General features: G+C 45.7%; 3 protein-coding genes across 10 annotated transcripts in view; all 3 read right to left on the bottom strand.

Annotated features, from left to right (window-relative positions):
* WDR33 (WD repeat domain 33) overlaps positions 1-523 on the bottom strand; it is a 68,075-nt gene extending 67,552 nt beyond the window's left edge. For all 7 annotated transcript variants that reach the window (XM_051626989.1, XM_051626987.1, XM_051626983.1 and 4 more), the window contains exon 1: positions 388-523. The gene's annotated coding sequence lies outside the window, so the exon portion shown is untranslated. The remainder of the gene's footprint in view (positions 1-387) is intronic.
* Positions 524-2,342: 1,819 nt separating this feature from the next.
* POLR2D (RNA polymerase II subunit D) lies at positions 2,343-6,309 on the bottom strand. The gene is made up of 4 exons (XM_051626899.1): positions 6,207-6,309; positions 4,244-4,424; positions 3,692-3,787; positions 2,343-2,955 (listed from the first exon to the last, which is right to left on the bottom strand). Exons 1-4 carry the CDS (start codon positions 6,277-6,279, stop codon positions 2,877-2,879), a joined length of 429 nt encoding a protein of 142 aa, XP_051482859.1. The 5' UTR covers positions 6,280-6,309; the 3' UTR covers positions 2,343-2,876.
* Positions 6,310-10,913: 4,604 nt separating this feature from the next.
* Positions 10,914-26,428, bottom strand: AMMECR1L (AMMECR1 like). 2 transcript variants are annotated; one of them, XM_051626080.1, is made up of 7 exons: positions 26,018-26,428; positions 23,604-24,048; positions 18,511-18,621; positions 17,928-18,042; positions 17,128-17,218; positions 16,058-16,154; positions 10,914-14,374 (listed from the first exon to the last, which is right to left on the bottom strand). In XM_051626080.1, exons 2-7 carry the CDS (start codon positions 24,008-24,010, stop codon positions 14,263-14,265), a joined length of 933 nt encoding a protein of 310 aa, XP_051482040.1. In that variant the 5' UTR covers positions 24,011-24,048; positions 26,018-26,428; the 3' UTR covers positions 10,914-14,262. The 2 variants fall into 2 exon arrangements, with proteins under 2 accessions (XP_051482040.1, XP_051482041.1); XM_051626081.1 differs by lacking the exons at positions 10,914-14,374; positions 16,058-16,154; positions 17,128-17,218 and adding an exon at positions 17,227-17,837.
* Positions 26,429-27,151: the final 723 nt, after the last annotated feature.

The raw sequence follows: 27,151 nt of genomic DNA, 5'->3' as shown, positions 1-27,151 counted from the left end.
GGCAGGACTGAGAGACTCGGGTGAGGCTGCAACCAGACGCCTATGCAGCAGGCAGAAAGGGAACCACCTGCCTGCTTCTAGCCCCAGCTTCCGCCGCCACCTCAGCCCTCCAGCGCACCCCACCTCGGCTCGGCGCCGCGGAACCGGGCGCTGCGCTCCGCTCACCCCTGCGGGCAAGGCCTAGGCCCCGCGGGCACTCCTAAGGGCGTCCCAGCCCGGACAGCCCACCCCCAGCCGCCAGCGGGCCGCGTCTGGCTCGGTCTGTTCCCGGCCCTTGGCCGCACCGCTTCTGGGCCGCGGCCTAAAAATGGCGGAGGCAGTCGCACTTCGCAGCCTGCTCCCCCACGCGCACGCCCCGCAAGCGGCCTGGCACCGCCGCACGCTCACCCGTAGGCCGGTACCTCGCTCTCCAAGCCCACGCGCTGTGGCTTCGCCGCTCGCCCCGTCCCGCCGGTCCCGGACACCGCAGCCTCACGCGCCGCCGCCCCAGCGCTCCGCCATCTTCCCTCCCCCACCAGCGCCCGGGCGGCGCACGCGCCCAACGTCAGCACGCGCAGCGGCGCGAGGGGCGGGGCCAGCTCGGCGGGGGTGGCCCTGCCCAGTGCGCATGCGTACCAGGCGCAGCTCGCGCTGCCGCCGCCAGCCTCTCGCAGTGCCCGCTCGGGGGGCGCGCGCATGCGCGGGGGGGGGGGGGGGGGGGGGGGGGGCTGGGCCCGCGGGAGCGGCCGGTGCGGCCTCCCCTGCGCTCCCCGGCGGGAGGGGCAGCGGCCGCACCCGCCGCGCCGGGGGAGCTGCCTGCCCGCTCCCTCCGCACCCCCGGACCGGCGCTTTGACGAGGCCTCTGCATCGTGTCTGCTGCCTCCGGTCTCTCCAGAACGGGCAGTACCGGCAGCCGGACGCGGCACCGGTTCCCGCGGGGCCTGCACGCCTGGCAGAGCTCTGTGGTTCTGCTGCTGCACGTTCCGACCCGCTTGTTCACCAAGCAGGCAGGAGCTACCGCAGGATCGTTCCTTGCGCGGTTCCCTCAGACGCTTTCCCACCCTCTGCCCCCTCCCGTCTCGATTTCAAAGCACAAGTCAGGAACCATTAGTCTCAGTGCTCAGACTTACCTGTGCAAACCTGAGATCACTTTCCTATGCCCAAGTCTTACGCAGCTTACAAAGTAGTAATGGCTCCCAACTGTATTACGTGCCTTTTCCTAAAGCGTAGGTGAAGAGGTCTGGAGTGCAGTGTTTTTTTTTAATTAAAATGAGTACTCGTAAAGATATGCGAGCCTATGTATTTAAAAGATGAAAATGTCTTAAAGCTGCTTGAACAGAAACATTTCACAGGGCAAATAAAGCTACAGTGGGAGCAGCTACTGGAAAGCCCATCCCCGATCAAAAAGGGCCACTGGGCTTTATAAGGCAAATATTCACCATGTCACCTTGCCTTTATCTTTTTAGTTATAATTCTCCTGATCCAGTTAAAGTCACTGTGGTCAATTAGAAAGACATGTCTGGTTTACAAGCCTGGGGGAGATGTAATGCAAGCAAAGCACAGAGATTTTGATGTGACGTGCTTCTGCTGAGGCAGCCCGACCAGTTGTCAGGAGCCAGCCTAGCCAGAAATATTCCAGCACAGCAGAAACATTCAGTCTCCAGTAAGAGCTGAAATACTAGAGTCTTTCCCTCCCTTTTGCAACACCTGTGAAACTGTACTGCTAATCATCACAAGCAGTGTGTCTTACTCTGTGTCACAGCTGTTCTTTGCTGAAAAATGTTCCTTCTTCCAGGTGATGAAATTACTGGGATTTGAGATCTGAGAGGGCTGGTTAAGCAGCTTACCCTGACTGAAACAACATGTCTTTCAACTAGAAGCTGAAGTGTCTGTGATTGTTGCCAGCTCCCCGCTTCAGAGTGAAGAGCACTGGGTGTGCTGCTCCTGTAGGCTCCCCCAAGAGTTGTCCTTCCAGAGCATCACATCCTTTATTGTTGGATTCCTTCTAAGAACTGAGGTGGTTAGCAAGATACTGAAGGAGTCCATCCCTCCCAGGATGGACACTGGGCTTTGTTAACATCAAAACAATCATTTTTCCTCACCTTTTTCTTTTCTGAAACAGACTGGGTCTCTGTGATCACTAGGCAGAGAATAGAGGAGCAGAGGGGGAGATGCTCCCAAGTGCTCTCTCACTGTGATCACAGTTAATTAATAAGGCTTCTGTCTGACCTGTCCTAAATTGTCCTTGTGTTATCACACACTTGGGAGTCCCCAGATCTCCAAGACAGGTTAATAATCACAGGATCTGTTTATCAGAAAGGTCCTCATTAATAAAATCTCTGATGTTTACAAAACACACAGCCTTAATTAGAAATGTTTTAATTTACACCTAACAATAATAGAAAAGTATTGAAGCTGTAAAAATCCACAGTCCTGATCAAACAATAAACAAAAACATAACAATAAACCCCCACAGAAATCCCATCACTAAACTTTTGGGAACAAGTTTCACCATCTCTTTTAGAAATCCACACACTCAAAAAAACCCCAAAAAAGTCACATCTAAATTTCTGCTGAAAAACAGAATCATACTGAAAATTCCCAAATCAGGGAGAGGAATTTGGAAGAAATAAATACTTGAGCCACTGGGAAAACATTGCTGTTTTTTTTTTTCCTTTGGCTCTCACAATCCAGATGTCTTACCAACATAGGTGTGGAACAAAGCAACAGGAGTACCCTGGTCTCAAGTCTGACTGCACCTGTAGATGACGCAACACTGGAGCGCCTTGCATGCACAACTTCCCTTCCTCAGCCAGGAGCTGGACTGGTCCAGAGGGCTGAGGAACAGTCCAAGTTCTCAGGTTTTTCTGTTCAGATAAAGGGGCTGCGGGTTAACCTTAATACTGGAAGCTGCGTTTAGTCTGAATGTCGTCAAGAATCTGCTGTAATTCCTCATCTTCAAATCGTCCCTCCAGGCTGAAAGGTAAGAACAATGAGGGTAAATTGAAGGTTTTAGAAATAACCTCTCCCTGGATTCATTTCAGAGAGCTGTAGTTCTTCCCTGTCAGCCTCCACACCATCACCACTCACTGATGCGGAAACACCAGTAACATCCCTGGACAAATACCACTCCCTTCCCTGTGCAGTGACAAAACTCCATCTTACCCAGAACTGCTTGCTGAGGAAATGCAAAATGCCTTCTCAAAACAGCGAGGCAGGTACAGGTTCCAATAAGCCTCTAGATTAAGTTCATGTAGCCTCATGCTCATAAGCCAGTCTGGTTTCAGCATATAAGGAAGAAACTAATTCAGGAGAGTGTTTCACTCCCTCCTTTATCTCAGGCCATGGGGTAACAAAATAAGACACAACAGAATTCACTGCTTCCCTGTAGGTGTCATTTGCTCCAAAAGAATTTTTAAAAAGACACAAAACCAAACAAGAAAACCACCACCACCACAAGAGACCCCAAACATGGCTGGGTGGCATAAGAGTCCCAAGTTAAGCTCGTTGCACTTAATTTAGTAAATGTTGTCAGAAGTGCATTAGGGACTTTTGACAAGATTGCCTCACTGTCAGGTCAACAGGTAGGTGAAGAAAGATGGAGACTAAAAGTTTTTCCATCAGCTGAACTGAAGAGAGGGCACCAGCCCATAGCTGGCTTCAGAGCACAGCCAAGTAGAAAGGAGTCCTCTTCCCATGTGTAAACGCTCACCTAGGAATCAAAGCTTTTGCCTCCTCAGCTGTCTCAGGACACAAGTTAGCCAAGCATGCCAATTCAAATTTATGGAGCTTTTTCTGAAGCAGCAAACTGTAAGAAAAGATAGAAACTTGGTGAAACTGCAAGTGAGACAGAAATATAAAAAGGCATAAACCAAACCAAATAGGTATCTTTTTTTCACTCTGCTTTTGACACTGAAGTAAATATGTTGGGTTTTTTTTTCAGGAGGAAAGACTCATTATATAACTGCATAGAGAAAAAAAGTCACACCTGTTCACTTCTCCAGAGTTACTCTACAAAGTCTTGAAAATCCTCCCATTTACTGCAATCAGTTGTCACTTACATACTGAAAACAAAGGAGTTCAGAAGGCTTACCCAGACAAAGTACAATGCTTCATGAAGAATTACTACCAAATATCTTGCCTCTTCAGAAAGACAAGATTCAGAACCATAGCATAAGCCACTAAACTATATTTTCATCCAGCAGCATCAATATTACACAACAAATTTTCCAGTACAGTCTTATACTCTAACTTTTCCACTCACCTACGGACACTGGCAATGGTTTCACGGTTCTTGAAGCGGCTGAAACGCGCTGTGTAGTTCAAGGTCTTCATGAAGACTTCAGAAAGCTCCTGCTCATCTTCTGCACTCTCATTCTGTTGCTTGCGATGCTCAAGAAGCATATGTACTTCTGAATTTAGAAGAGTTTCTGCAGTTTCAAATTCTACATGAGAATGAGTGAACACCAGCATCAAAATAAAACCAAACAACCAACAAAAAAAAAGGTGAAACATGGATGAAAAAGTTTTGTACGTAAATTTAGCTTTAGGCAATAAGAAACAATGTATTTCACAGCACTTCCACCAACAACTAGGCAGCATCTCATACTGAAAATGCTGATAAAAATTACACCATCTTGAGTGACAATTCGATGTGTTTGTCTTTTTGACAAACTTTGAAACTTTTGACACTTTGTATTTGCATTCATAACCCTGATTTGCCCCATTTTTGCAATATGCTTTCTTCACCCATTTTTGGCAGAACTGAAGTCATGTATGTCTTGTTTTGGGAAAAAAAAATATTTAAAACTTTAATTTAAAAAAATTCAGAAGTTACACCTATGGTCTTTGGAAGGCTCTGAGTTCTTAAAAGTAAATGCAGAAGCTGCTGAACATCTTTTGAAAAGCCTACTTTACTTGAAAGGTTACTTGATCCACTGAAATTTTATTATCAGGAAAAAAGCTTTAACCAATCTTACGATCTCCCCCACCCTTTTTAACCAACTCTTTATTTTTGTTCCTCATCATCACTGTATTTATTCCAATAACAAGGTCTGTTGACATCAGCAGTACGAGCTGTTCAGAGCAGCAGGATGAGCTGCCAGCCTGGGCTGCCCATCACCCAGCTCCAGGGTGGTGCTAAAAGGAACCAGCAGCCTGGATTTCACAGGGTGAACATGGCCAGGATGTAGAGTTCAGTGTAAAAACATCATAAAAACAGCTCTTCAGGACACTGCTTTGCTTATTGCTAAAAAATCAAGCATGGTGCCTTTTTTTTTTTTTTTGTCCTCTTCCAGGGCCACTCTGAGGCATAAACACAGTTTTGGAATTTATCCTAGATAGTTTTCTGGAAAAAAACCCACAGACTATTACAGTCACAGAATCCCAGAATGTTGGTTGGAAGAGACCTCCAAAGATTGTCAAGTCCAACCGCCCCTGCCAGAGCAGGACCAAAACCAGGGCAAATCACTCAGAAAGGCCTCCAGACAGGTCTAGAAAGTCTCCAGAGAAGGAGACTCCACAGCCTCTCTGGGCAGCCTGTCCCAGGGCTCTGTCACCCTCACAGGAAAGAAGTTCTTCCTCATGTTGAGGTGGAACTTCCTGGGCTCCAGTTTGAATCCATTGCCACTCGTCCTGTCACGGCACAAGTAACAAGAGGCTGTCCCTGCCTTCTTGACCCCAGCCCTCATGTATTTATAGACATTAATTAGATCCCCCCTCAGTCTTCTCCTCTCTAGACTGAACAGCCCCAGGTCTCAGCCTTTCCTCGTAAGGCAGGTGTTCCAGTCCCTGCATCATCCTCGTAGCCCCCCAGCTCAGGCTCTGCACAGCTGGTTTCCTAAAACGCAGCACTATTCTTATGTCAAGAAACATGAACAAAAAAATAATGGTTATATCAAACCCAAGAGCTTTTGGTATAACCTGGTAGGAAAAATGTTTTGGTTTTCGTTTTTTTTTTTTATTTATTCCAGCACGCACACGCAGTGATCTCGTAAGTAAGAACAGCCGTATCTTATCCAGCCCGGGCCCCTACACCTCACGCGGACGATGCACTGACGCCCCGCGCTGCTGCCGGACGCCCGGGGCCGTGAGCGCGGGGCCGGCGGGCCCGGCCATGAGCAGCGGCCGCTCCCTCCGCCAGCGGCGCCGCAGCTGCGCGAGGCCCCGCCAGCTCCAAGCCCGGCCCGCGCGGCTCCGCGCGGCTCCGCGCTCCCCGCCGCCCGCACCTTTGGGGAAGACGAGCTGCGAGGCGTCCTCCTCCACATCCGCCGCGCGCGAGTCCGCGCCGCCCGCCGCCATCGCCGCCCGCTCCGGAAGCGCCGCCCGGAAGCGCCGCCCGCCGGGGCCGGGGCCGCCGCTGCGGGGCGGGGCGCGGGGCGGGGCGGGGCGGGGCGGGGCGGGGCGGGGCGGGGCGCGGGACGGGGCGGCGCGGGGCGCGGGACGGGGCGGTGCGGGGCGGGGCGCGGGGCAGTTACCGCCTTGAGGCCCCGAGGGGCGGCCGCGGGAACGGGGCGTCTGGCGCCCGGCAACGCGGCCCTCAAAGCTCGATCAGAAACAGGCTCCCCGAGACCGGCACCGGCGGGGGTTGCGGAGCTGAACGTCTGTGCAAACGGGCGCGAGCACCTGCGGCGGAGCCCGGCAGCGGATAAGCCGCGGCCCGAGCGAGCGGGCAGCGGAGGGTCGGTGAGGGAAACCACACTAGTCTCAAACGGAGGAAGCTCGTTCTGCTCCGTCCGTCGGGAAATAACCGAGGAGCTGAGCTCCGAGCCGGGAGGCACTGAGGCAGAAGCTGCACCTTGTTCATCCGCCGGACCTGGCGCCGGGGCGGGTCACGGGGCTGCAGCGCCTGCCGGCGCCTCCGGCACCGCTGGTCCTGCCGTGGGCTCGCCGCCCAACCGCAGACAGAGGGACTACGTTTAGGAAGGAGACACTGATTTATTTTATGGCAGCTCTGTACAAAGCTGGGTGCTTGGTGCCTTCCCACAGATCCAACACACCCGACCCGATTTTCCAAAACAAAACTACAGCGTCAGTAAGTTTCCAAGTCCATCCTCCTTATGGTAATTGTGAGCAATTTGCATATGGCTACATCACAGTTTCTGCGATCACGCACACTCAAGGGAAGGGTCTTCACCCGGTCTTTCTGACCCTGGGGGTGTGATTTTTAGAATTATAGTGACATTATAATGAACTAAGATCACCTAAAGGACACAACATCACAACTTCTTCCTCAAGAATCCCTTCTACTTAAATACACGAGAACTATCACAATTAAGAGAAAGCCAAATGCTTGCCAGAGTTTATAGGAACAGCTAAAGAGGCTGCCATGAGAGATAAAGTTTCATTATCACTGATGTGTTTGGTTAAGGACTCAAGAATCAAGTAAGAGACAAATAAGAACATTCTTGAACTGAACCTGCTCCCCCCCTTTTTCATTTTTTGTTAAGAATGTGAAAAATACACTTCAAAAATCACAATAAAGGTTGTTCAGCTGCTGCAACAAACCAAACATAACAGAGTACCTGACTTGTTCTTTTGTCCTTTGTAATTATTGAAATGCTCTAGTGTCTTCCTCACTAATGACTGTTTCAGCATTTATCAGTTTGACTGGAAAATGTGCATAAAAAAGGAAGATGAGCTAGATTAAAATAAAGTGAATGGCAATAGGAAGTTTCAGGCATATTTACTGCTCATGTCCTAACAGGAACTGATTTAAAAAAAAAAAAAAAAAAAAAAGGATTTGGCCAAATCTAATTTGTGATGGGCAGAGCCTCTAACATTCCATATGCCACGGCAGGACCCTTGTTGGAGACATGATATGATGTAGTGGATTGTTAGGCAGCCCTACTCTGGTAATGGTTCCATTACCACAATTTAAAAACAGACCCAGTAACAAGTAATTGCACCAACACTGATCTTAAAAAAACAACCAAATGAAAAAAACTTCCCTAATACCTCTGTGTAATAAAATGTAGGAAGAACTAGTAACAAGGATGTGCTGTTACTAGTATAGCCATGCACCCACCAGCAGAAGAAATTGTGTTTTCCCAGTACTTTTTAAGCTTTCTAGAAGTAATTCTGTATTTTGTGTGGAGCGTCAAATCCCTCAATGTGGGCATCAGCTACAGGCCGCAGGCGGCCTTGATCTCGACAAACTACAGCTGTGCCTTTGACAGTTAGAGACAAACATGTTTGTGGGAAAAGAAGGTATGAGAGAGATACGGATGTGTTGACGTTCTTGTAAGAAAATGTAAGAAACTTGTAACCTATCACAAAGTAAGACAGAACGCGTGAACAGAAGCTGTTGACCAATGGGAAGGAAGCGTAAGGTGCGTGGACAGGAGAAACAGGTTTAAGAATGCAATGTAACCTAATAATAAAGGTTGATACTTGTAACCATCATGGCGTGTCAGTCCCAGGCTCCACCACAATGTGCATTTTTTTATTAATAAAAGTGGTAAGATTAGGATATCGAAACCTTTTCTGAAACCTTAATCTGTTTTCATTGTGATCAACATTTCTAACATGTGACAGTAGATCAAAAATCTTGTGGAGATAACATCATCCACTTAGCACCACGTGCCACAGTAGCTGTTAGTGCACAAGACGTGTGTGCTTTGTCATCTGTGGTCTTAAAGTGTAACTCTTCCAGTCCACATTTTCCTACCTTTTTTTTTTTTCCTCAGTTTAAAATTATATATTCTCAACTATAATGAAGATATATGAGCAATACAAATATATATTAATACCCAGTATTAAAGTTATAAGCATCTGATTGCAAAACTTGCTCTTGCATGATAATTTAAGTTTTTAAATACATATATAATGACATCTAAACATAGTATCAGCTGCTTGTATAATACAGAATTTACATCAGAATTCATCTGATTGTAAGACTAGTCTAGTGGTCCATAATGAAAGGAAAAAAAGATAGTTTGATAATCTGGATATTGATCAATTCGTAGTTACCTACTTGTTTTAAAGAACATGGTAACAACAGTGGTCTGTGTTCTCTGTGTTTTGGGAGTCAAACATATTCACATGTCATTTTTTCCCAGCTTGTAGCAAAAACAGTTTAGGAACTTTCCTATCCTACTTCATGCACTACAATCCAGTTTGAGAGCAATCCTTTTAATACGTAGGTCAGTATAAACATTCATCTATATAAATTTGAGTTGAATGGGAAAGTATTCCGGTTTTAATTTACATTCTCAAGAAGCAGCATTTCTCCATCACAATTATGTAGCTTAAAATATTAATTTTGTCCTGTAATAAAATTATTTTTGTTTAGAATAAAAATGCTCAAGTATTCTCCATCTGAAGTACCTCGTAGAGGTCTCTCCTCACCTTCCTGTAATTTGTTTTTAGAAGGAAGTTAGTGCTAAATGACTAATTAATTGAGTTCCTTATTTCAAACAGAAGTGAAAAACAGAATAGTGTTTTCTGGAGAATTATCCTGGTTTATATTTAGTCCAGATTGACCTATTTCAGTATGCAATCATACGTACACCCTTCTACTACCTATACTTGGCCTTGGTGAGGCTGCATCTCAAGACCTGGGTGCAGTTTTGGAAGGACATGGAGGTGCTGGAGAGGGTGCAGAGAAGAGCAACGAGGCTGATGAGGGGTCTGGAAAACAGGCCTGATGAGGAGAGGCTGAGGGAGCTTGGGCTGTTCAGCCTGGAGAAGAGGAGGTTGAGTGAGACCTGATTGCTCTCTATAGCTCCTTGGGAGGAGATTGTGCTGAGATGGGTGTTGGCCTCTTCTCCCTGGTGACCAGAGATGGGACAAGAGGAAATGGGGTCAAGCTGTGCTGGGAGAGGTTCAGACTGGATATGAGAGTGGTGAGGCCTTTGAACAGGCTGTCCAGGGAGGTGGTAAAGGCACCATCCCCAGAGATGTTAAAAAAAGGGGCAGACATAGTGTTTTATAAGGTGGTTTAGTGGTTAGGGGTTGTAGGGTGGATGGTTGGACTTGATGATCTTGAAGGTCTTTTGCACCTTGATGATGATTCTATGATTCTAATCACGTTAGCCACAGAGCCCTACACAACCCACTCCACGTATTGCACAGGGATTTACTTTCTAGCTCTACTAGTACCAGAAGCATATTTTCTGAAAACTTTTTTGCCTCGTAGTTGTGCTGAAGTTGATAAGCTGTTGAGTGTATTTAAGGCAGAACTACCCTCCCCTTTGGTTTGCTTGGGGTTTTTGGGATGTTCTTTAATACACTGGGCTGCCCTTCCCAAGAACCACCAGCAGGACATGTAGGATCTTTTACACCTCTGCCAGAAGTAAAAAGTGAGCAATAACCTGAAAGTGGATGGAAAAAATCCTTTAGGCCCACAAGTATCTACATCAAAACTATTATACAAATGAATTGATCCTGTCCCAAAGTAAACATTAAAATATTTAGTAAGCATCTAGAAAGTAGGGGGGTTCTTTTTCCAGAAATAAAATCTTCAGATCACGTGAAGATTACAACCTGTGAAGTACAGAGAATTTGTTTTCATTAGTTCATTTTAAGAGATAAAAGAATGAAGAACAATTGTGGTAGTTTAAGCCAGATTTACAAATTCAGACTTTTCAGACTGTCTGTATCTGTGTGTGTGACATATTTCACCGTAATGCCAACTCAGGGAGAGGGCCGAGCAAACATTATTTCAGGATACAAAGATACTTTGCTATGCTAATGAAACATACTTAATCCTTGTTTTTAATTTTCCTGCTGGTTTTCCTCACTTTCTTTTAATGAGTCTGTCTTGACTATTTCTGTGCTTCCAGGCTGCTCTCATCCCATTCTGGCAACCTCCTTGGCTCTGGAAGCTTAATGTAATATAGAGGTTCAATGTTCATCATATTCCTAGATGAGAAAGACTTCAACTTATCTCCATAAAGACTCTGAGAAACCATAGAAAGAGGACACAGTACAAATAATGTTTTCCATTATGATTTATTCTCTACAATACTCCATTAGAGGATAGAGTTCAATTATTTACACTCAGAAGTTATTATATAGGTAGGAGGCAACCAAGTGTTATACAAAGAATTGGTCTGACATCTCTGCACTGAAGGTCAAAAGAGGTCTCCTGCTTTAAGGAAATAAATTAACCAAAAAACCCAACAAAACAACACGTAGTTTCCAGAATACAAACAGAAAACAGCACTAATAGTGAAGATTGCAAATGTTTAAGGTACTATAAAAACCAAATTATTTGTGCAAAGTTTAAAATTATCTCCTAGATTTTCTTAGTTGTTGGTTTGTGTTTTGTTTTGGTTTGTTTTTTTTTTTTTTTTTCTGATAAATTGTAGATATGTGGTATTTTGATCATAAAACGTTCCCAAACTGAAATGGTCTCAGTTGAGATTGACTGTTGAACATGAAAAATAAAAATAAAAATCTTTAAGAACCTCACAGTGGGAACATTCCAACACTGACAGACTCCAGTGATCATAGACATTCTCCTGTAGCTACTGTAAAGCAAAGACAATTCAGAACTGCAGTGAGATTATTTCTCAGTTGTGGTTGTCATGAGAATAAGCCCTTCTAGACCAAAAGGCACTTGCTTCTAAGGATGAATTACATCCAGATCAAACCAAGTTGCTTTGAGGAGTCGTTCCATCCCACAGGGAAATTCTTACACCAGTTTGTCACTGATTTTGGTGCCTCCATCTTGAGGCAACTCAGAATTTGTTTTGTTTTTAGTTCACCTTTTCCATCCTTATGCATAGCTGCCATGTAATGATCTAGAAATGGGATTATTTCCTGAGACCACCTGTCCTTGTCATACATTTTTCTGAGCTAATTTAACTACTGACACACTTTTCAACTGATTTTATAGCTGGACCCTTGTGGAACTAAAGCTGAGAGGGCCTGTTTCTTAGGCAGCAGACCAGTTTCTGATTTGCTAGCTTCTCTTTTCACTGCAACAAGACAGGAACACAGTACATATTTAGAGGCATTATTGTTTGTTTTGTTGTTTTTAACAGACTGAGCAGGGAAATGGAAGTGGGAGAGGATAAGGCTTCCTCAGTCCCAAACCATCTAGCCCGCTTCAGGTTTAAACCAACCAAGTCACTCAATCCTAAAATTCTGTTCTTTAAAAATGACAGCTAACCCTCCCCACCCCACCCCTTAGCCATGCCCTATTCAAAACAAATTAAACTGGAGAACACTATACACTGTTGAAGACACAGAACAGGGCAAACATTTGAAAAAGAAACCATATTGTTGAAAAGCCTGGCACTAGATGCCTGCATGACCAGTCTCACCGAGCGCGCTCAGGGGTGAAGTTTTAGCACCATTTTTTTTTTTGCTTTTTTAAAACCTTTTAGAAATTAAATTCTAACATAGAACACTTAAACAGTGATGAGTGTAGCCCTATGTATCACACTGTTTGACAGCTGAGAGGTGAATGGGATGTCCAGAGCTGACCCCACCCTCCCCCATCACACCACAGCACCTGGGAGAGTAATTACAAACCACTTGAGTTTGTAACAAGACTGATTTATTCTCAGGAAATAATGAAACAATCCCTTAATCTTCAACTGCTTTTCAACAACATCACACGGGAAAAGTGGCAATTCATAAGAATGACCCAGTACAGGAAGAAAGCTGGGTCGATATTGCACATTATCCAGAATAGGACCCCCTCCTTTCCCTCGTTTCTCCTCCAGCAGAACATGAGAACCACATGAAGCAAAACTGCACAATTCTTTTTGCTTCTCTAGGCCCAAAAGGAGCAGCAGCACCAGTTCTGAGCTTTCTACCAGCTCTATGCCCTGCCATGGCAGGGGAGAATTTCAGGCTTGAAACACCAGCCAGTTTTAGAAGCCATCATTACCACACACAAGAAAAGTTCGAAGACAGATGCTGCCAAACAGCCATTACTCAGCTCTGCAGTTGTATTTTCTTTCCTGATCATTGTTGACCCTTTAGAAACTTGAAAAACAAAAAAAGAGAATGTATTTTCAAGTCCAGTGTCCTCATGGAGAGTGTCATAATTTAGTGGTTATGACATCCCTCTATGATGCTGCAGAACAACAACTAAATAACTTCCTCTTAGAAGAGAGTATCTCTTGTAATCATCAATGAAGGGAGAAGAAATACAGAATGCACGAGTTTCACAGTTTGGTTCATGTAGGTTTCCACACTCATTGCCTTGATGTGGTAATGACTAAACTGTGCAAGATAGTAACTTACCAGTGAAACTACACATCTCTGTTCCATAGAACTGCTAGAAACTGGAACACTCACAGCTCTCAAGATCCATAGTCACACCAGAGAAGTGGCTGTCCTGTCAAAAGGAAGGTCCCCAAGACTATCAACTTCCGTTAAACAAATTTCAGTCACTAGTCTGGCTGGTATGACTACAGTCGAAGCCCTGCAAACCCCTCCCAACTCCTAATCCAATCAGGCTCCATGGGAAATGTTTGGACACAAAACTTGGTCATGGCAGAGAAGACTGTGCAGGGACACTCGAGTCCTTTGCATAGGCAGCAGGTGCCACGTTGCCCCCCGAGGCCTTGCTGCCCTGTTTCACTGCAGGCTGCGTTACAAAGCACTGCCTGAAGACCCAGAAAACTGTAAACCAAGAGGACTTCTAGAGAATCCAGCCTACAGTGGGATCTGAGAATTAATGCCTTCTAGGGTTTATTTAAACAACGGATTCACCTGCAATACCATCCAAATGTTTTTTTCACATCTTTACATGTTTTCTGTGCATGAGGACAGGGTGCTAACCAGATGTTGAGCCCTCCCCAGTATTGTGACGTTGGCCTGCGATGTGTGGGGGCTGCAATCAGCTCTTGGTACACAACAGATATCAGAAATTAAAAAAAAATTAAAAAGAACCTAAAAAATGTTTTGTTAGACTCCGTTGCCCAGGCTGCCAGGGGAATGCTCCTATTTGATCTGGGGGGCTTCCATACCAAAGAATTCAAGTTTCCAGAGTGTTGGTAACACACAAGACCGGATCAGTCTGAAGTGGCACTTACACTCTAGAGGTCTTCTGCACCTCACCACAGTTCATAAGCATGGAGCCCCAATCCAGCTGAACCCCCATTCAGAGGGAAGGCTGAGATAAGGCTTGGGCCCCTGAGGTTCTGTCATGCTCTCCTCCTCCCCCCAGGTCAGCTGGAAGGCAGACTTGGCAACGGAAGCTAGCATCATAAAATGGTGCAGTAATAGAAGTAACTGGACCAGGAAGAGGAGGCATCTGCCCCAATGATGTCGTAGCCGTTGGCAGCAACTGGGGAGTGGGACTGGTCATGCAGCCGTGTGTCAGGAGTAATGATTGTAGAGGGGGGCGGCATGAAGAGTGCCGTTCTGGAAACAGTGCTGGCGGGAAGCCATGTATTCTGCATAACTGATTGTCACCTTCTCACTGCGGTACCTGGGGAACAGCGTGAGAAACAGGCACATAAACACAACATCCTAGATACAGGACTAGACAGAAAAACATTCATCCTGGATCACCTACAGTCAAGAAGAACCCACTAACTTAATAAACTACTTTGACATTGCCTCATGCAGTGCTCTGAATAACCCATCTAAGCTTGAATTAGCTTCAATGTCCTGAAACTCAAGCCCTACTCAAAGCACTCATGATCAAGGGGACTCTTGCAGTGGCACACAGGAAACAAGTGATCAATGTGTTCTTTTTATTGACTTGCTGTGGAGAAAAAAAAAAGTGTATGAAAAGTTTGCAGGAAGTAGACTCAGTTCCAGAGACTAAATAACTTTGTATCTCAATATTATTTACTTTTGTGGTTCCCTTCACATTTGAAAGGCTAGTGAAAGAAAAAGATGGAGAGTTGGGTAAAAATGAAGTTTATTATAGCATGTATGTGACTTCATCCACATTGTACGATCAGGATTCACAAAACATCAAGTCCCTCCTGAGAGGCCAGAAATTTCCAGGTGCTTCTAAAGAATGCTATGCAACTGATAACCTCAAAGTGGCTGTGAATTGCACTAAGTCCATGTTACACCAGATCTTAATAAAAACCTTCACGCTGTCCTCTCTTGTTAAAGAAAAAAAAAGCTGCACACCCACCTCATTTCTTCAGAGGTAAGCAATGACCTGATAAATTAGCGTTTCTGTACAAAACCAGAATGTCCCAATTTTTACTAACATAAAGGGAGCTGAAAGCAATAGGACAGCTGGGGGCATGGAAAGCAAGCGAATTCTGAAAACCAGCCAAATTTGAGTGTGGTTTGGTTTAAGACAGTTGTCATCTCCAAATAGCTACACCATTAAGATCACATCTGGAGTACTGTGTCCAGTTCTGGGCTCCCCAGTTCAAGAGGGACAGGGATATACTGGAAACAGTCCAGCAGAGGCTACAAGGATGATTACAGGACTGGATGAGGAAAGGCTGAGAGACCTGGGGCTGTTCAGGCTTGAGAAGACTAAGAGGGGACCTTTTAAATGTCTACAGATACCTGCAGGGTGGGTGTCAAGAACGGGCCAGTCTCTGTTCAGTGGGGCCTGTGACAGGACGAGGGGAAATGGCACCAACTGACAACACACGAGGTTCCACCTCAACAAGAGGAGAAACTACTGTGAGGGTATGGAGCCCTGGGACAGCTTGCCCAGAGAGGCTGCGGAGTCTCCTCTGGAGACTTTCAAGACCTGTCTGGACACCATCCTGTGTGACCTGCCCCAGGTTTTCCTGCTGCAGCAGGGGGGTTGGACTTGATGATCTCCAGAGGTTCCTTTCAATCCCTATGATGCTGTGATCCATGGACAAGCACACTAAGAAGTCCATTGCAAAGATACAACAGAAAAAAAAAAAATTCAACCATTTTGACTCTCAAAGATTCTGCTTCTTTTGATTTTTTATGTGGGTGATATTAAAACCAGTGACATTTATCTTAGAAAATGCTTCAGCCCAAGCCCTGCCCTTCATTCCACACAGGTCACATGCCTGACACATGCCACCTATGAGTTTGTCTTCCAGACTGCACCTCTCATCTGCATTAGGCATGGAATCTTACATCACTCACAAATACTTTAAATTACCCCCAAATCACTATAAAGGAAATTTAAAAGAGGACAAATATATTGACTTACCTGGTGAGTTTAATAGTTTTCCTAAAATCATTGGTAATGGGAGCCTTAAAGCCACCTTTCCTGAGTAAGGAGTCTATGGTCTGGATCTGATCCCAGTCTATTAAAAAATATAAGCAAGGGAAACGTTTCAGATTTAAAATGATGTTTCAAGAAGGTATGCGATGCATTAAAAGACCTCTAGAAAAGCAAACAACTAAACAGGAAACTTTGAGCATTAGATATGCCAGGGTTCACCTCGATGTACACAGCCTTACGCATGCACACTGTCTGCACATGCCAACCTCATCCTGGAACTGATCTATAAAGCAGTATTTCCTTTTCCATATGACCTGTCTTCTTAAAAAGGTCTGTGCCTTGCTCCTGGTGCAGGGACCCCAAACTGTTTTATCATGTGCCACTGAATTTTAGGTCTCTAAGCCTTAAATTAAGCCAATACTTGGCTCTTTACATAGACAACCTGGGATCAACCTGATGCCCAAGAGAGAGCACAGTGCACTGCTAGGTGAGAGATGGGAGTTAAAATTCCTACCTTGGTCTTTTGCCCCAGAGCCAGAATGTGACCACTCCACTCTGCTAGGTGGAGGAAAGGAAGCAATATTTTGAGCAGTTACCATGGTGACCACTACTATGAGTGGGAAGTGTGCTCCAGAGGGGCCCTGTTTCCTGCCCTCATCCAGAGGATGCTACTTTAGCAAGAATGATGAGGAAAGGGACTCTCCTGGTGGTGCTGTGCAACCTGCAGTTATCCTAGTTGGTGGGAGAAACATAGAAGAGGAAAGATGGGATGCTGAACAATGATGGAAGATCCAAATTTTGAGATCCTCTATTTCTTAAGCCCTCAAATATTTTTACAGAAAGATTCAGGTGTGCACTGATGTGGGATGAAACACATGTTGGATGAAAATCCAGCAGCAGCTGCATCAGGTGTCAGTTATCCAGACTGAGCCTGGTGGTTCCATGGCACTACTACGAGGATAGCACTGCAATCCAAACCCAAAATCCATAGGTTTATGTTACCCATATTCTGTGACACAGTATGTTGACATGTTGGGCTGCCATCTCAAACCCACCTTGTTCCTTAGCAACCTCAGGTAAATAGGTGGCTGTGCGTTTGACACCTTTCTCATTGATGAACTCTATTCTGATCCCATGGATCCCAACCTAGAGATGGAAATGAACAGCCAAATAAGAGCTAGCACTGTGTCCATCAAGCTGTCATTCCCACAGCACCATGTGTGTCTCTCTCTGTGGCCAGTTTGGCTTTCGCCTGGATAAGGTCACACTCTCCCTTACTCTGTCCTTGCCAGGCAGGTCTCACAAGTAGCTCTCTTAGCAGCATAAGGGACCACTGCCACCTTCCCCAGACAAGCCAACCAGTTTCCCTGACACTTCTCCTGGAGTCTGACAGTTTTCCATCTCTTACACTGGGCAAGAAAGACGTCTACACAAGAGTCACACCTAAAATAGCCCAACCACACAGTCTATTCAGTCCTTCTTGAACTAAATACACTTCCATGTATAAGTTACTAAAAATTATTAATACCTTTCATATTGACTACTTTTTATTCCCAGATTTTATTCTCAGCATACTGCCCAGGTTTTTACATGTGTATTTACATCCACCTCCTACTGGGCCAAATCCATAAAACACTTCCATGTCTCTTTTATCCCCATTGAGATGCCCTCCCAACCAAGAGCACATTGCTAGCCCATCCTCTTCCTCCTTTGTTTTTCCAGATGTATTTCTTCTATCCCCAGTCTCTCCTATCCCCGTACACGCCTGTAATGAAGGAGACACATCACCATGTACTAACCCGAACCCAAACGGAACGAGAGAGTGATGCAGAGTTCCAAATGCAGCTGTTCTCACCTCCCAGTCCAGGTAGTCATTGGCATCCTCAAAGTTAGTGAGGAGGGAGACAGAGCAGAAGAGTTTGGGCAGCTCCTCGCGGGTCAGGGGGGGAAATCGGCTGTCCTTAAGTGCACTGAAGGGAAGAGAAGATAGATGGCCTAGAACAGGCAACAGATCTAACTGTTGGACCCTCAATTATTCCCTTTCTGATCATGCCTCTGAAAGGTTTGTCTTTGCTACTGCAGATAAAGTGACTCGCATCTCTTCCTAATCTAACAAACTGCAATAGGCACATGCTCGTGCAGGGTTTCTGATGCTGTCCTCCACTTACTGCAGCTGGAGAGAAAAAACGTTCTAGGTGAGATGTCAAAATAGTTTGCACGCAAGAACAAATGCAACGTTAGCCTTAAAACGTCAATCAAAATTCACCTATTGCATAGCTGTGGATATTTTACCTCACCCTATCATACATTTCTCAGCTCATTGTATTGTGAGACATATTCAATTAAACTATGTCAATCCAACATCTTAACCTTGAATCCTTATAGATCTTCAGCAAACTAAACCAATTTCAGGTTTATTTAATTCTCAACATAATTACCTGGTTAATGTGTATTCCCTGAGTCCTGAGTGAAGATTCATGGCTGAAAAGGTCCCGATGCAGCCACGAAGCCGCTTATCTCGCCCCATCTTCCACGTCACAAAGAGCGGACTGAAAAGGCAAAAACGAGAATCACTCCAGCCTCGAGTGGTTGCTAAGAGCAGATCAACAAGGTACCAAAGAGCACATACGCACTTGCTTTTTATTCCTCTAGCATACCCCAATAGGTACATTTTCTCACCTGCTATCTAGGAATAATAAAACCCACTCCCCTCCAAATGCAAACCCAACATCTCTCCCCCTTTTCAGCACACTTCTCTCTCTCTGCAGGTCCTGGCCATCTTCCAGGCCAGACTATGCTGTCTTCTAATGATTGAATTGGTTACTTGACCCCACTGGTTGCCTCTGTGGATAATGGCCTCACTTAGAAGCATCATACCATTGAACCTTCAAGATGCCTAAGCATTCTACAAACCATCTATAACTCAGGTTTGAGATAAAAACTTTTTTTTTTTTTTAAGGCATAAAAAGCAAGCCTAGGGGTTTATTTCCTGTTATTTCCATGAGAAGCTGACTTCTGGGTCCATCCCCAGTGCTCACAGCTCTTGCCTGGGTTGCATTTGAATTATATTTCCACAGACTCTCTCCCACTGAACATGTATCTAAATCACTGTATTGTCCCTACTCACACATGGATTTTTATTTTGCTGTCTGCTAGCATGAACATAACAGCAGATTCTCACATTCAGCAGGCTCATTTCAATCTGTTAAACTAGAAGCCATGATTAGGCCTCAAAGAACAAGCAGCTCAGAATAACACTATTCAGAAGAGTTCTACAAAGAGGTAAACAGATTAAGATGACTGAATATTCAATGCAAAATGTTAACTTCTACACAAGGGAGTAAAATTGCAAACAGCTGTAAAGAGAAACCATAAAGAAAGGCCAGGGGTGGCTGCAGCTCTACAAGAATGACTGAACATCTGGAAAATTTTGCAAGACAACTGATGATGCTGATATAATTATAAACACAGGATGACTGATCTGTCTTTCAGATTCCAGAATACTGAATACAGGATGTGGTCATTTCAAATTCAGCACAGTCATTAGTGATTCCAAACATCTGCCTACAGATTTCTACTAAGCAGTGCTAAGAAAGCAGTTTTTGAAATCAAAGAAACATTGGCAACAAACATTACAAAAAATGTGCAGGGGTTCTGTTCAGACAACAAAACCAGCATGGAGAGTGGATGATTTCTCAAATACAGGCAATGGAGCTTCTGATGTCTAAATAGTCAGAATGCTGTTTAAATTGTAGTGACCAAGCAAAGCCCAGTGATGTTCCTCAGAGTAACAATGGGATTGAATAATTCAAACACAGCATTAATCCATCACTCACGATCTAGTTACCAGCTGTGACCAATGGCAAAAGTACTACCCAAAATAGCAAACAGCCTTTTAGCGGCAGTTGTCAAGTACTTTGCCTGCAGAGGAAGCAGGAACAGTCTTTGACAACCATCAGCCACCTTATGGTTGCTTGCCCAAGACAGAAGATTCGCTGTTCTAGTTTTCCAACAACACTTCAAAGTACTTGCAGGGTATCTTTCCTGTACACTTCCATCCAGCTACCATATGTTGAAAGAGAAAACAGAAACAGAGTGTTAAAAAACATGTTAGAAAGCTTAGGAAAAAAAAACAACCTACACTCACAAAGATGATTTCTGAGAAACCACTGTGACAAGCTCAGTGGAAATCCAGCTCAATCTAAATAAAATTTTGAAACCATTACTTAGACCACGCCCAAAACAGAAAAGCAAAGGGAGAAAATAGAAAGCATCAAATGAATATCTAAGTTCCTTTTCTTCTTTGATTCAAATTACAGGGTCACATTTCCAATTCACCTTTCCCCTTCCAAAAAAACCCCCCCCAAACCAAAGATGTTTCTTTCCACATAGGTTTCTCCATCTAGAATAGATTCTACCAGAAAGAACAGGATAATTACACTCAAAAAGACTGCTGTATTTAAAAATATCTTAAAGCATATTTTAAACAATTTTTCACTGTGGTCATAACAACTGAGACACTTAAAAAAAAGTACATGACTTCATACAATTATATAAAATGTCACCATTGTGAAGTTTCTCACTGTAGAAAAGATGTTGTTTCTGTACGGGAAGAAGTAATGTGCTTAGCAAACTACAGGTGCAGCTGACACTAAGTCAGTTGTTCCGTAGTCCCTCCTGGAGAAGCCTCTTTCCCAGATGGATGGAGAAAAGTCACAGCAATCTTCTGCACCTCTTCACCCAGGAGCACTTCCCAGTACTTTGCAGTCCCATCCTCAGCAGATTGCAGCAACCATTTCACCCTGCCACAACATCCTACCAAGGTGTTTGATGAGTTTGCCAGACTGAGGAGAGGAGAATGTCAGCAACTAAAAAACAGTTTCTCCAATTGCAACTACAAAGGGAATTCTGAAGTAGCAAAATACAGATTGTTCAAATCAGAATTCAGCTTGTACAAGGAAAAAAACCTGTTACAGCACAGATTTTATGATGCAAGTATATTATTATTTGTCTTGCATGGCAACTAGAAACTTGCATGGTGTAGTTTTACTAACAGTTTGCAATATGTACTACTAAAAAAATCAAAGAGTGAAGCAAAAAAGTGGAAATAATTAAGGATGCCACACAGGTTCAAAATTGTAATTTTTTCAGTAATCTGAATAGCAAAGGGGATATTTTCTCCATTTACCACATTAATTCAGACATAATTCAGAGCCTTGCAGTGCCACCTTCTCTACATTGATTTGTGAAAGTAATTGCTAAGATGTATGTAAGGTTCTCTTACTCCAGAGGTATCCAGAAGCTCCATAATCCCCATCAAGACAGCTGTCCACATGCACATCCTTTCAAGTTGGTAACTGGAATTCACGGCAGTTTTCAAGTCGCAACTCTCTAGCTTTCATGTTATTACCTTATTTATACAGAATCCTGACCTTCATGGCTACTTCTATCTTTACATTAAGAGTTCAGCACCAATCTAAAAAATTCATTATCTGAGAAATAGGTCAGGATAAACCCGTTGCATCTTTCTGTTCCTTCCAGTCTTTTCTGTCTGTCCAGAGTGACTTCCAGGATATACCTTTGTTTTGTTCAAAGATCTCATATCAGCCTTAATTATGTTACAAAGGACAACAATGCAGACGATTTATGTATTGTCACTTCACTTACTCATGTTTGATAACATTTGCCTTGAAGTTCATTACATCACTTTCCCAAGTGTGACAGATCACCCCTGTGTGCTCCTCTACAGCAGAGCAAACACCACACCTTGCCCTGAGCTAGATGCAACTATTCACTAGAAGCAACAGCAGAAATTCTGAAACAAAAATATTCAGGTAGGCATTTGCCTGGAGGGGAAGAAAAGAGCAGAGCTTTGGAGTGCTGATCCAAAAGACATAAATTATCAGCACAGAAATGACTAATGAATGAATTTTAAGTTTTCACATTTAAGCAGAAATTCAACCAGCTGGGATTCCTGAAGAATGCCTTTTTTGAAACTAGACAGCAGGAAGAGCAACAAAATCCAGCTAGAAATCTCTTTTAACGTCAAAATAATGGATCTGTATAAAATAATCTGTTACTGACTTAAGAACAGAAAAACAACAAAAAAAAACCCTTTGTTTTTCAAGTGACAATATAATAAGCACGATTTTATAAAAGGAACCTACTTAGCCCAGGTACGAAAAACAACAATAGAAAGATTTCAGTTTGGGGAGTCCCTGAAACTGTGTTATATTCTAGTCCAGACTGCTTCTCCATTCACTTGTATTTACAATATTAAACTGCTTAGTCTGTGGCAGCTTTCAGAACATGTATTCATAATCCTGCTTGGATAATAACTGCTTGGAAGTACAACCTACGTCTACAGGGGCAGCCAATAATGTGCGGAGATATTCAATAGATAGAAAAAGTCCCTGACCTCTTCAAGCCATTGTTCCTTTACATCAATTTAAAATCCATTAACTTTAAAGATGTCAACAACTTTTAATTTTATCTGTTGTTCTGGAGATGGCTGCTGAAGGAGTGTCAGAGGATGGATCTGTCATTGATCTTTCCTGTGTCATTCTTCCACCAAACATTTTTACAACATTAACATTTCCACACCTACACATTCAACCTTCAGATAACCGTTAGCTACATCTCACCAAAGCAAAATATGTTCATAAATCCTTCTCCTCATATATACTTTTTCTTCTTAACCTTGGTATTGTCCTTGGAAGTTAACTCTCCATGCCTCACTGTGTTGCCCAACTACCACTAGCTTCATAACATGGGGTTTCAGTTCCACAACTGGCAAATTTCTGGTTCCCCTCCCAGCTAAACCTGTTAACTTGGACAAGCAAACACCCTTGTGAGCGTCCTTGTCCAATTCTCACCAGCTCAGCACTTGTTTTAGGATGAGTTGGAAACTTGTTTCAATTTCTTACTTTCTTGGCTTTCCATTTGCTTTGCAGAAGGAATCTCTCCCCTTGCTCCTTCACTAGGTTAGTGCCTGATGTTTGAAGCAGGATCCTTTTCAAATTGATTACACTATTTTACTGTTTTCTGAAAACTCTTATTTCAGTTTCACGCATTCTTTTAGTACAATTTGATGGGTGGCACAGAGCAGCTCATGTGTTGCAAAGGAATCTATTTACAAAGAAGGAATGTTATGAAGAAGTGGGTTTACCCTCCTCAACAAAGCATGCAATGCCTCATGCAACCCATCAGACTGTGAGATGAAGAAGCCCCACACTTCCTCCTATTTTGCCTACTCCTCTTTCTGGAGAGATAAGCATGTTCTCCCTTGAAGGCCACTCTTCAAAGCTCCACTTATCTCCACCAACAGACACAACACAATGTTTTTACTCTTTTGTGCACTTATAGCAGATAATTTTTTGTTTCTGTTAGACAAAGCAAGCAGCACACCCCTCTTCCTCCCTGCACACCAGTTTTCCCATTCCCCAGAGGAAACCCATTCATCCCTTCCCAACCAAACCACAGCTCTGGATGCTGGTTTCTCAGCTTTCCTCCCGCACATCCATTTACTCACTAGGGGTCATTGGTAAATCGAGGAAGTCGTGGCTGAGGGAAACCATAGAGATGACAGTAGAGTACATCAAAGCAGTAGCAGCACATCTCCGCTGTCACCACCAGGTTCTTGGCGCTGTTGGCAGTTCCATTGGGCCGAGTGAGTGGGCTCAGAGCTCCTGAAGTGGGATTCATTCGAGAAATTGGGGAATTTCCTGGGCCCAAAGTCAAGTCAGATACGTTCTCCCTCCCATTATTCCCGTCTGTGTGCTGGTGGTTCTGAAGAGGACCTGAACTGGAGCCTGGTACGGTTGTGGCCTGATTCCCATGACTGTGAGTTCCACTCCCAGACAATTTGGGCTTCTTTACCCCACAACAGCCAGCTGCCAGCTTGGGCTCCAGTGGAGGAACACAGCGTCTTTTTCCCATCCTGCTTCAAAACTGGCTGCCTGGAGCACTGCAGAACCCTGGCAAAAGAGGGGGGGAAGAGGCAATACACAGAACAGTTACAGATGGAAATCCAACAGCTGCTGCCTTGATTGTGCTATGTCTCAGAGGTTTGTTTTTGCAACAAAACCCTCAAAATACACAGCTAAGATCTACAGCCAGTTCAGCAAGCAGAATAGGTGGTTTAAACATAAATTGAAAAGCGTGTACACAATATGCATGAAATCACACTTTCAAAGTTATTGGTGAAGAGTACTGAACACTCCAGTAGGCAGCTCATCACCAAAAAAACCATAACTAGCTTTCCCATGAAGGGAATGGAACCACGGGAGAACAAAAGAAAAAAGACTTCGGACCACAGCTGTAACCCACCCACTGCTTCTCCAGAGCACCCATTCCCCCTGGGTATTGACCTGCACCAAGAGCAAACAACCCACTGAAAAGCCACCAGTGCCGTTCCCTTCCCTGTTCTCCACAGAGGAGTGACAACAGCTCTGGATGACACCTTCAGGGCTGGGCTCCTGAGGGTGCCGCCACCATTTCCTAAACAAGAACTTTCCTGAGCCCATGAACTAGAACTTGCATTTACGTTCTGGTATGACATAAATCAACACTGGTCACAAGTACAGATGTGGGGTGTGCAGTTGGAATGCACAGAAGAGGAAGAGCTGAAGACTCCACACAGGCTGAACAGAGGAAAGCAGTGACGACACGAAACAGATACCATATAAACCACAAAACAACCCAGAGCAGTATTTTGCTTGTAAAGCAGCAATTGCTAACTCTTGCATCACAAGAAGGGGTGGAACAAATGGAGGGAGGAAAGCAGACAGAGCAAAGGAGACAAGCACACATCGATAGTAGGAACCTGAGGGTAATACCATCATCACCTCGAGATCCAAACACACAAAGGGAGGGAAAAACAGCTCCCCATATGTCAAATGAGGCTAAAAGCACAGACATGTCAGTCACAGAGACCTGGAAGTCACCCTCAGCTCTTGTGAGTACCAGAGCATTCCTCCAGCCCTGTTCCAAGTGTCTAACTGACAGCACACACATGGAATGGCAGGGGAGTGACATGCACTGAAACCCATGGGGTGACAATTCCTTCTCTGAATATGCAAACAATGCAAACTTTATCTGTGATGTTCCATCAGTCAGAGTTGTACAATCCTAAACTGAACCAGAACCTGTACGAGATGTGTTGACAGATATTGCCTCTCCACAAAGAACACACACACTTACAGTGCAAACTGCTTAGGAATCCTCACCTCAAGCTTTTATAAAGATAATCTGCACAAGGAACAATTTACAAGACCTAATGAAAATTATCCTTGCTCTTTAGACCTTGACCTTTGTAGCAATACACAAAAAAGAAATTTATAACTTTGACCATGTTAACATACAATTTTCTCCAGTGCCTACTGAAAGTTGTGGTGCTACTGAGGGGAGCTGCCGGGACAGATGAGCCTTTCCAGGCTACCGCCAAGGGCTGGCCACCTTCAGGGGACAAGTAACGTTTATCTTCGTCTAAAACCGCAGCTCCTCGTTGGGAACCAGAGACGTGGTGGGACAGAGGAGAGCTCTGCCCCTGTTTCACCACCGCAGCAGCAGAAGGGGCCTAACAAAGGCGACTGCTTCAGCACGGGCAGCGGCCCCGAGCTCACGCCGCCCGGGGCCCGCAAGCACCAAGCGGGAGATGCCGCCCGCAAGGGCCGCAGCCGACGCGCTTCGGCCGGACGCGGAGCCCAGCGGGCCGCCCCGCGCTGTCCTCGCCCCTTCCGCCCCCGCTCCCACACAAACTTTCCGGCGGCGCTGCGGGGCCGCCCCCGCCCCGGAGGAGCCGCAGCCTCAGCTGGGCCCCCCGGGCAGGAACGGCCGCCATTAGGGGGCGACAGGGGGCACGAACCCCCGCCCCTCCCCCGTTAACCCCTTCCCTACCGCCGCGGCCACCGGCCCTTCCCCCTTCCTGCCCCCGGCCTTGCCCACCTTTTACACCCGGCCGGGGCGGACGCGGCTTCTCCTCCGCCTCAGCCCAGCCGCCGCCGCCGCCGCTGCTGCTGCTGCTGCCCCGCCGCCACCACCTCCTTCCCCCGCCTCATGGAGCCATGGGCCTAGGCGAGGCTCCCTAGAGAAGCGGGCCCGGCGGGCGGGGGGCAGCGCGGGGGCAGGGCCCGCCGGGAGCCGGGCTTCCCGGGGCCGCCGGGCAGCGAGGGGAGCTGGAGGACTGGAGCGAGGCCGAGGGAAAGTCCTCCGCGATCCCGGCAACCTCCTCCCTGCTCGTGAGGTAATGAGGGAAAAATGTGCATAGTCCGCCAGCCTCCCGTCGGCCCCGCGGCGCCAGCACGACCATAGAGAGGTGAGGGCGCTCTTTCCTCTTGGAAACCATAGATGTCGAGCACTTCCGCTCCCCGGCGGAGGAGGCCGGGCTTCCCCCTCCCCGTCACGTGACAGGCAGCACGTGCGAGGACAAACAATCCCGGGGGGGAGGGGCCACGGGCGCGCGGGGCTGCCCCGCCCTGACCCCGCGCGGGAGGAGCCGCCCCACGTGACAGCGATGCCGCTCTCCCATTGGCTGGCGGGCGGGCCAGGCCTGCGGCCTGCGCGGCCCTGCTGCTGCCAGTTGTTAATTTAAATAAGTAAAATCTGGGGAAAAAACCACAACATTTTGGGAAAAACCACATCAAAGAGAACATAAGTGACAAGCAGAATAAAACCAGGGCCCAGATAACCGTGAGAACTAGACAAATGCAGGTTGCGCTCTGGGACGCTCCCTCAGCAGCGCCGGGCGCTGCCCGCGGGCGGCCCGGGCAGCCTGGAGCACTGGGGAAAACTTAGTGACTGAAATCACCATATCAATAAATTAACGAGTCATTAGCATATTAAATTTCACACCCCCTGGCTAGAGGGACCGCCGGTAACAACCACCCCCCCTCTGGGAGCAGGCGCAGCCGCGTTCCTGAGCTGAACGGGGTTAGTGACCCGTCGTGGGTGCAGTGAGAGAATCACGGCAGAGATCAAGTTCTTTCTCACGTTTTTGGGCATAAAAGTAGCGCTCGTGTTTCGGGGAGCTAAGGTGGTGTGAAACAGCCCCTGCTCCCTTTCCTGCCGAGCCGCCGGTGT

The sequence above is a fragment of the Apus apus genome, chromosome 8 (assembly GCF_020740795.1).
Source record: "Apus apus isolate bApuApu2 chromosome 8, bApuApu2.pri.cur, whole genome shotgun sequence".
In the NCBI taxonomy this organism is placed as follows: domain Eukaryota; kingdom Metazoa; phylum Chordata; class Aves; order Apodiformes; family Apodidae; genus Apus; species Apus apus.
This window is presented reverse-complemented; position numbering and strand designations above follow the sequence as displayed.

What these genes read in the sequence shown, in the direction of transcription:
- POLR2D (XM_051626899.1), bottom strand. Translation starts at nt 6,279, where the DNA reads ATGGCGGCGGGCGGCGCGGACTCGCGCGCGGCGGATGTGGAGGAGGAC. An exon ending in GCAGCTCGTCTTCCCCAAAG is followed by an intron (nt 4,425 to 6,206) that starts GTGCGGGCGGCG and finishes ATTCTCATGTAG; the next exon opens with AATTTGAAACTGCAGAAACT. An exon ending in GCAAAAGCTTTGATTCCTAG is followed by an intron (nt 2,956 to 3,691) that starts GTGAGCGTTTAC and finishes CTTACCTTTCAG; the next exon opens with CCTGGAGGGACGATTTGAAG.
- AMMECR1L (XM_051626080.1), bottom strand. Translation starts at nt 24,010, where the DNA reads ATGGGAAAAAGACGCTGTGTTCCTCCACTGGAGCCCAAGCTGGCAGCT. An exon ending in AGGGAATACACATTAACCAG is followed by an intron (nt 18,043 to 18,510) that starts GTAATTATGTTG and finishes TCTTCCCTTCAG; the next exon opens with TGCACTTAAGGACAGCCGAT. An exon ending in ATGACTACCTGGACTGGGAG is followed by an intron (nt 17,219 to 17,927) that starts GTGAGAACAGCT and finishes TTCCATCTCTAG; the next exon opens with GTTGGGATCCATGGGATCAG.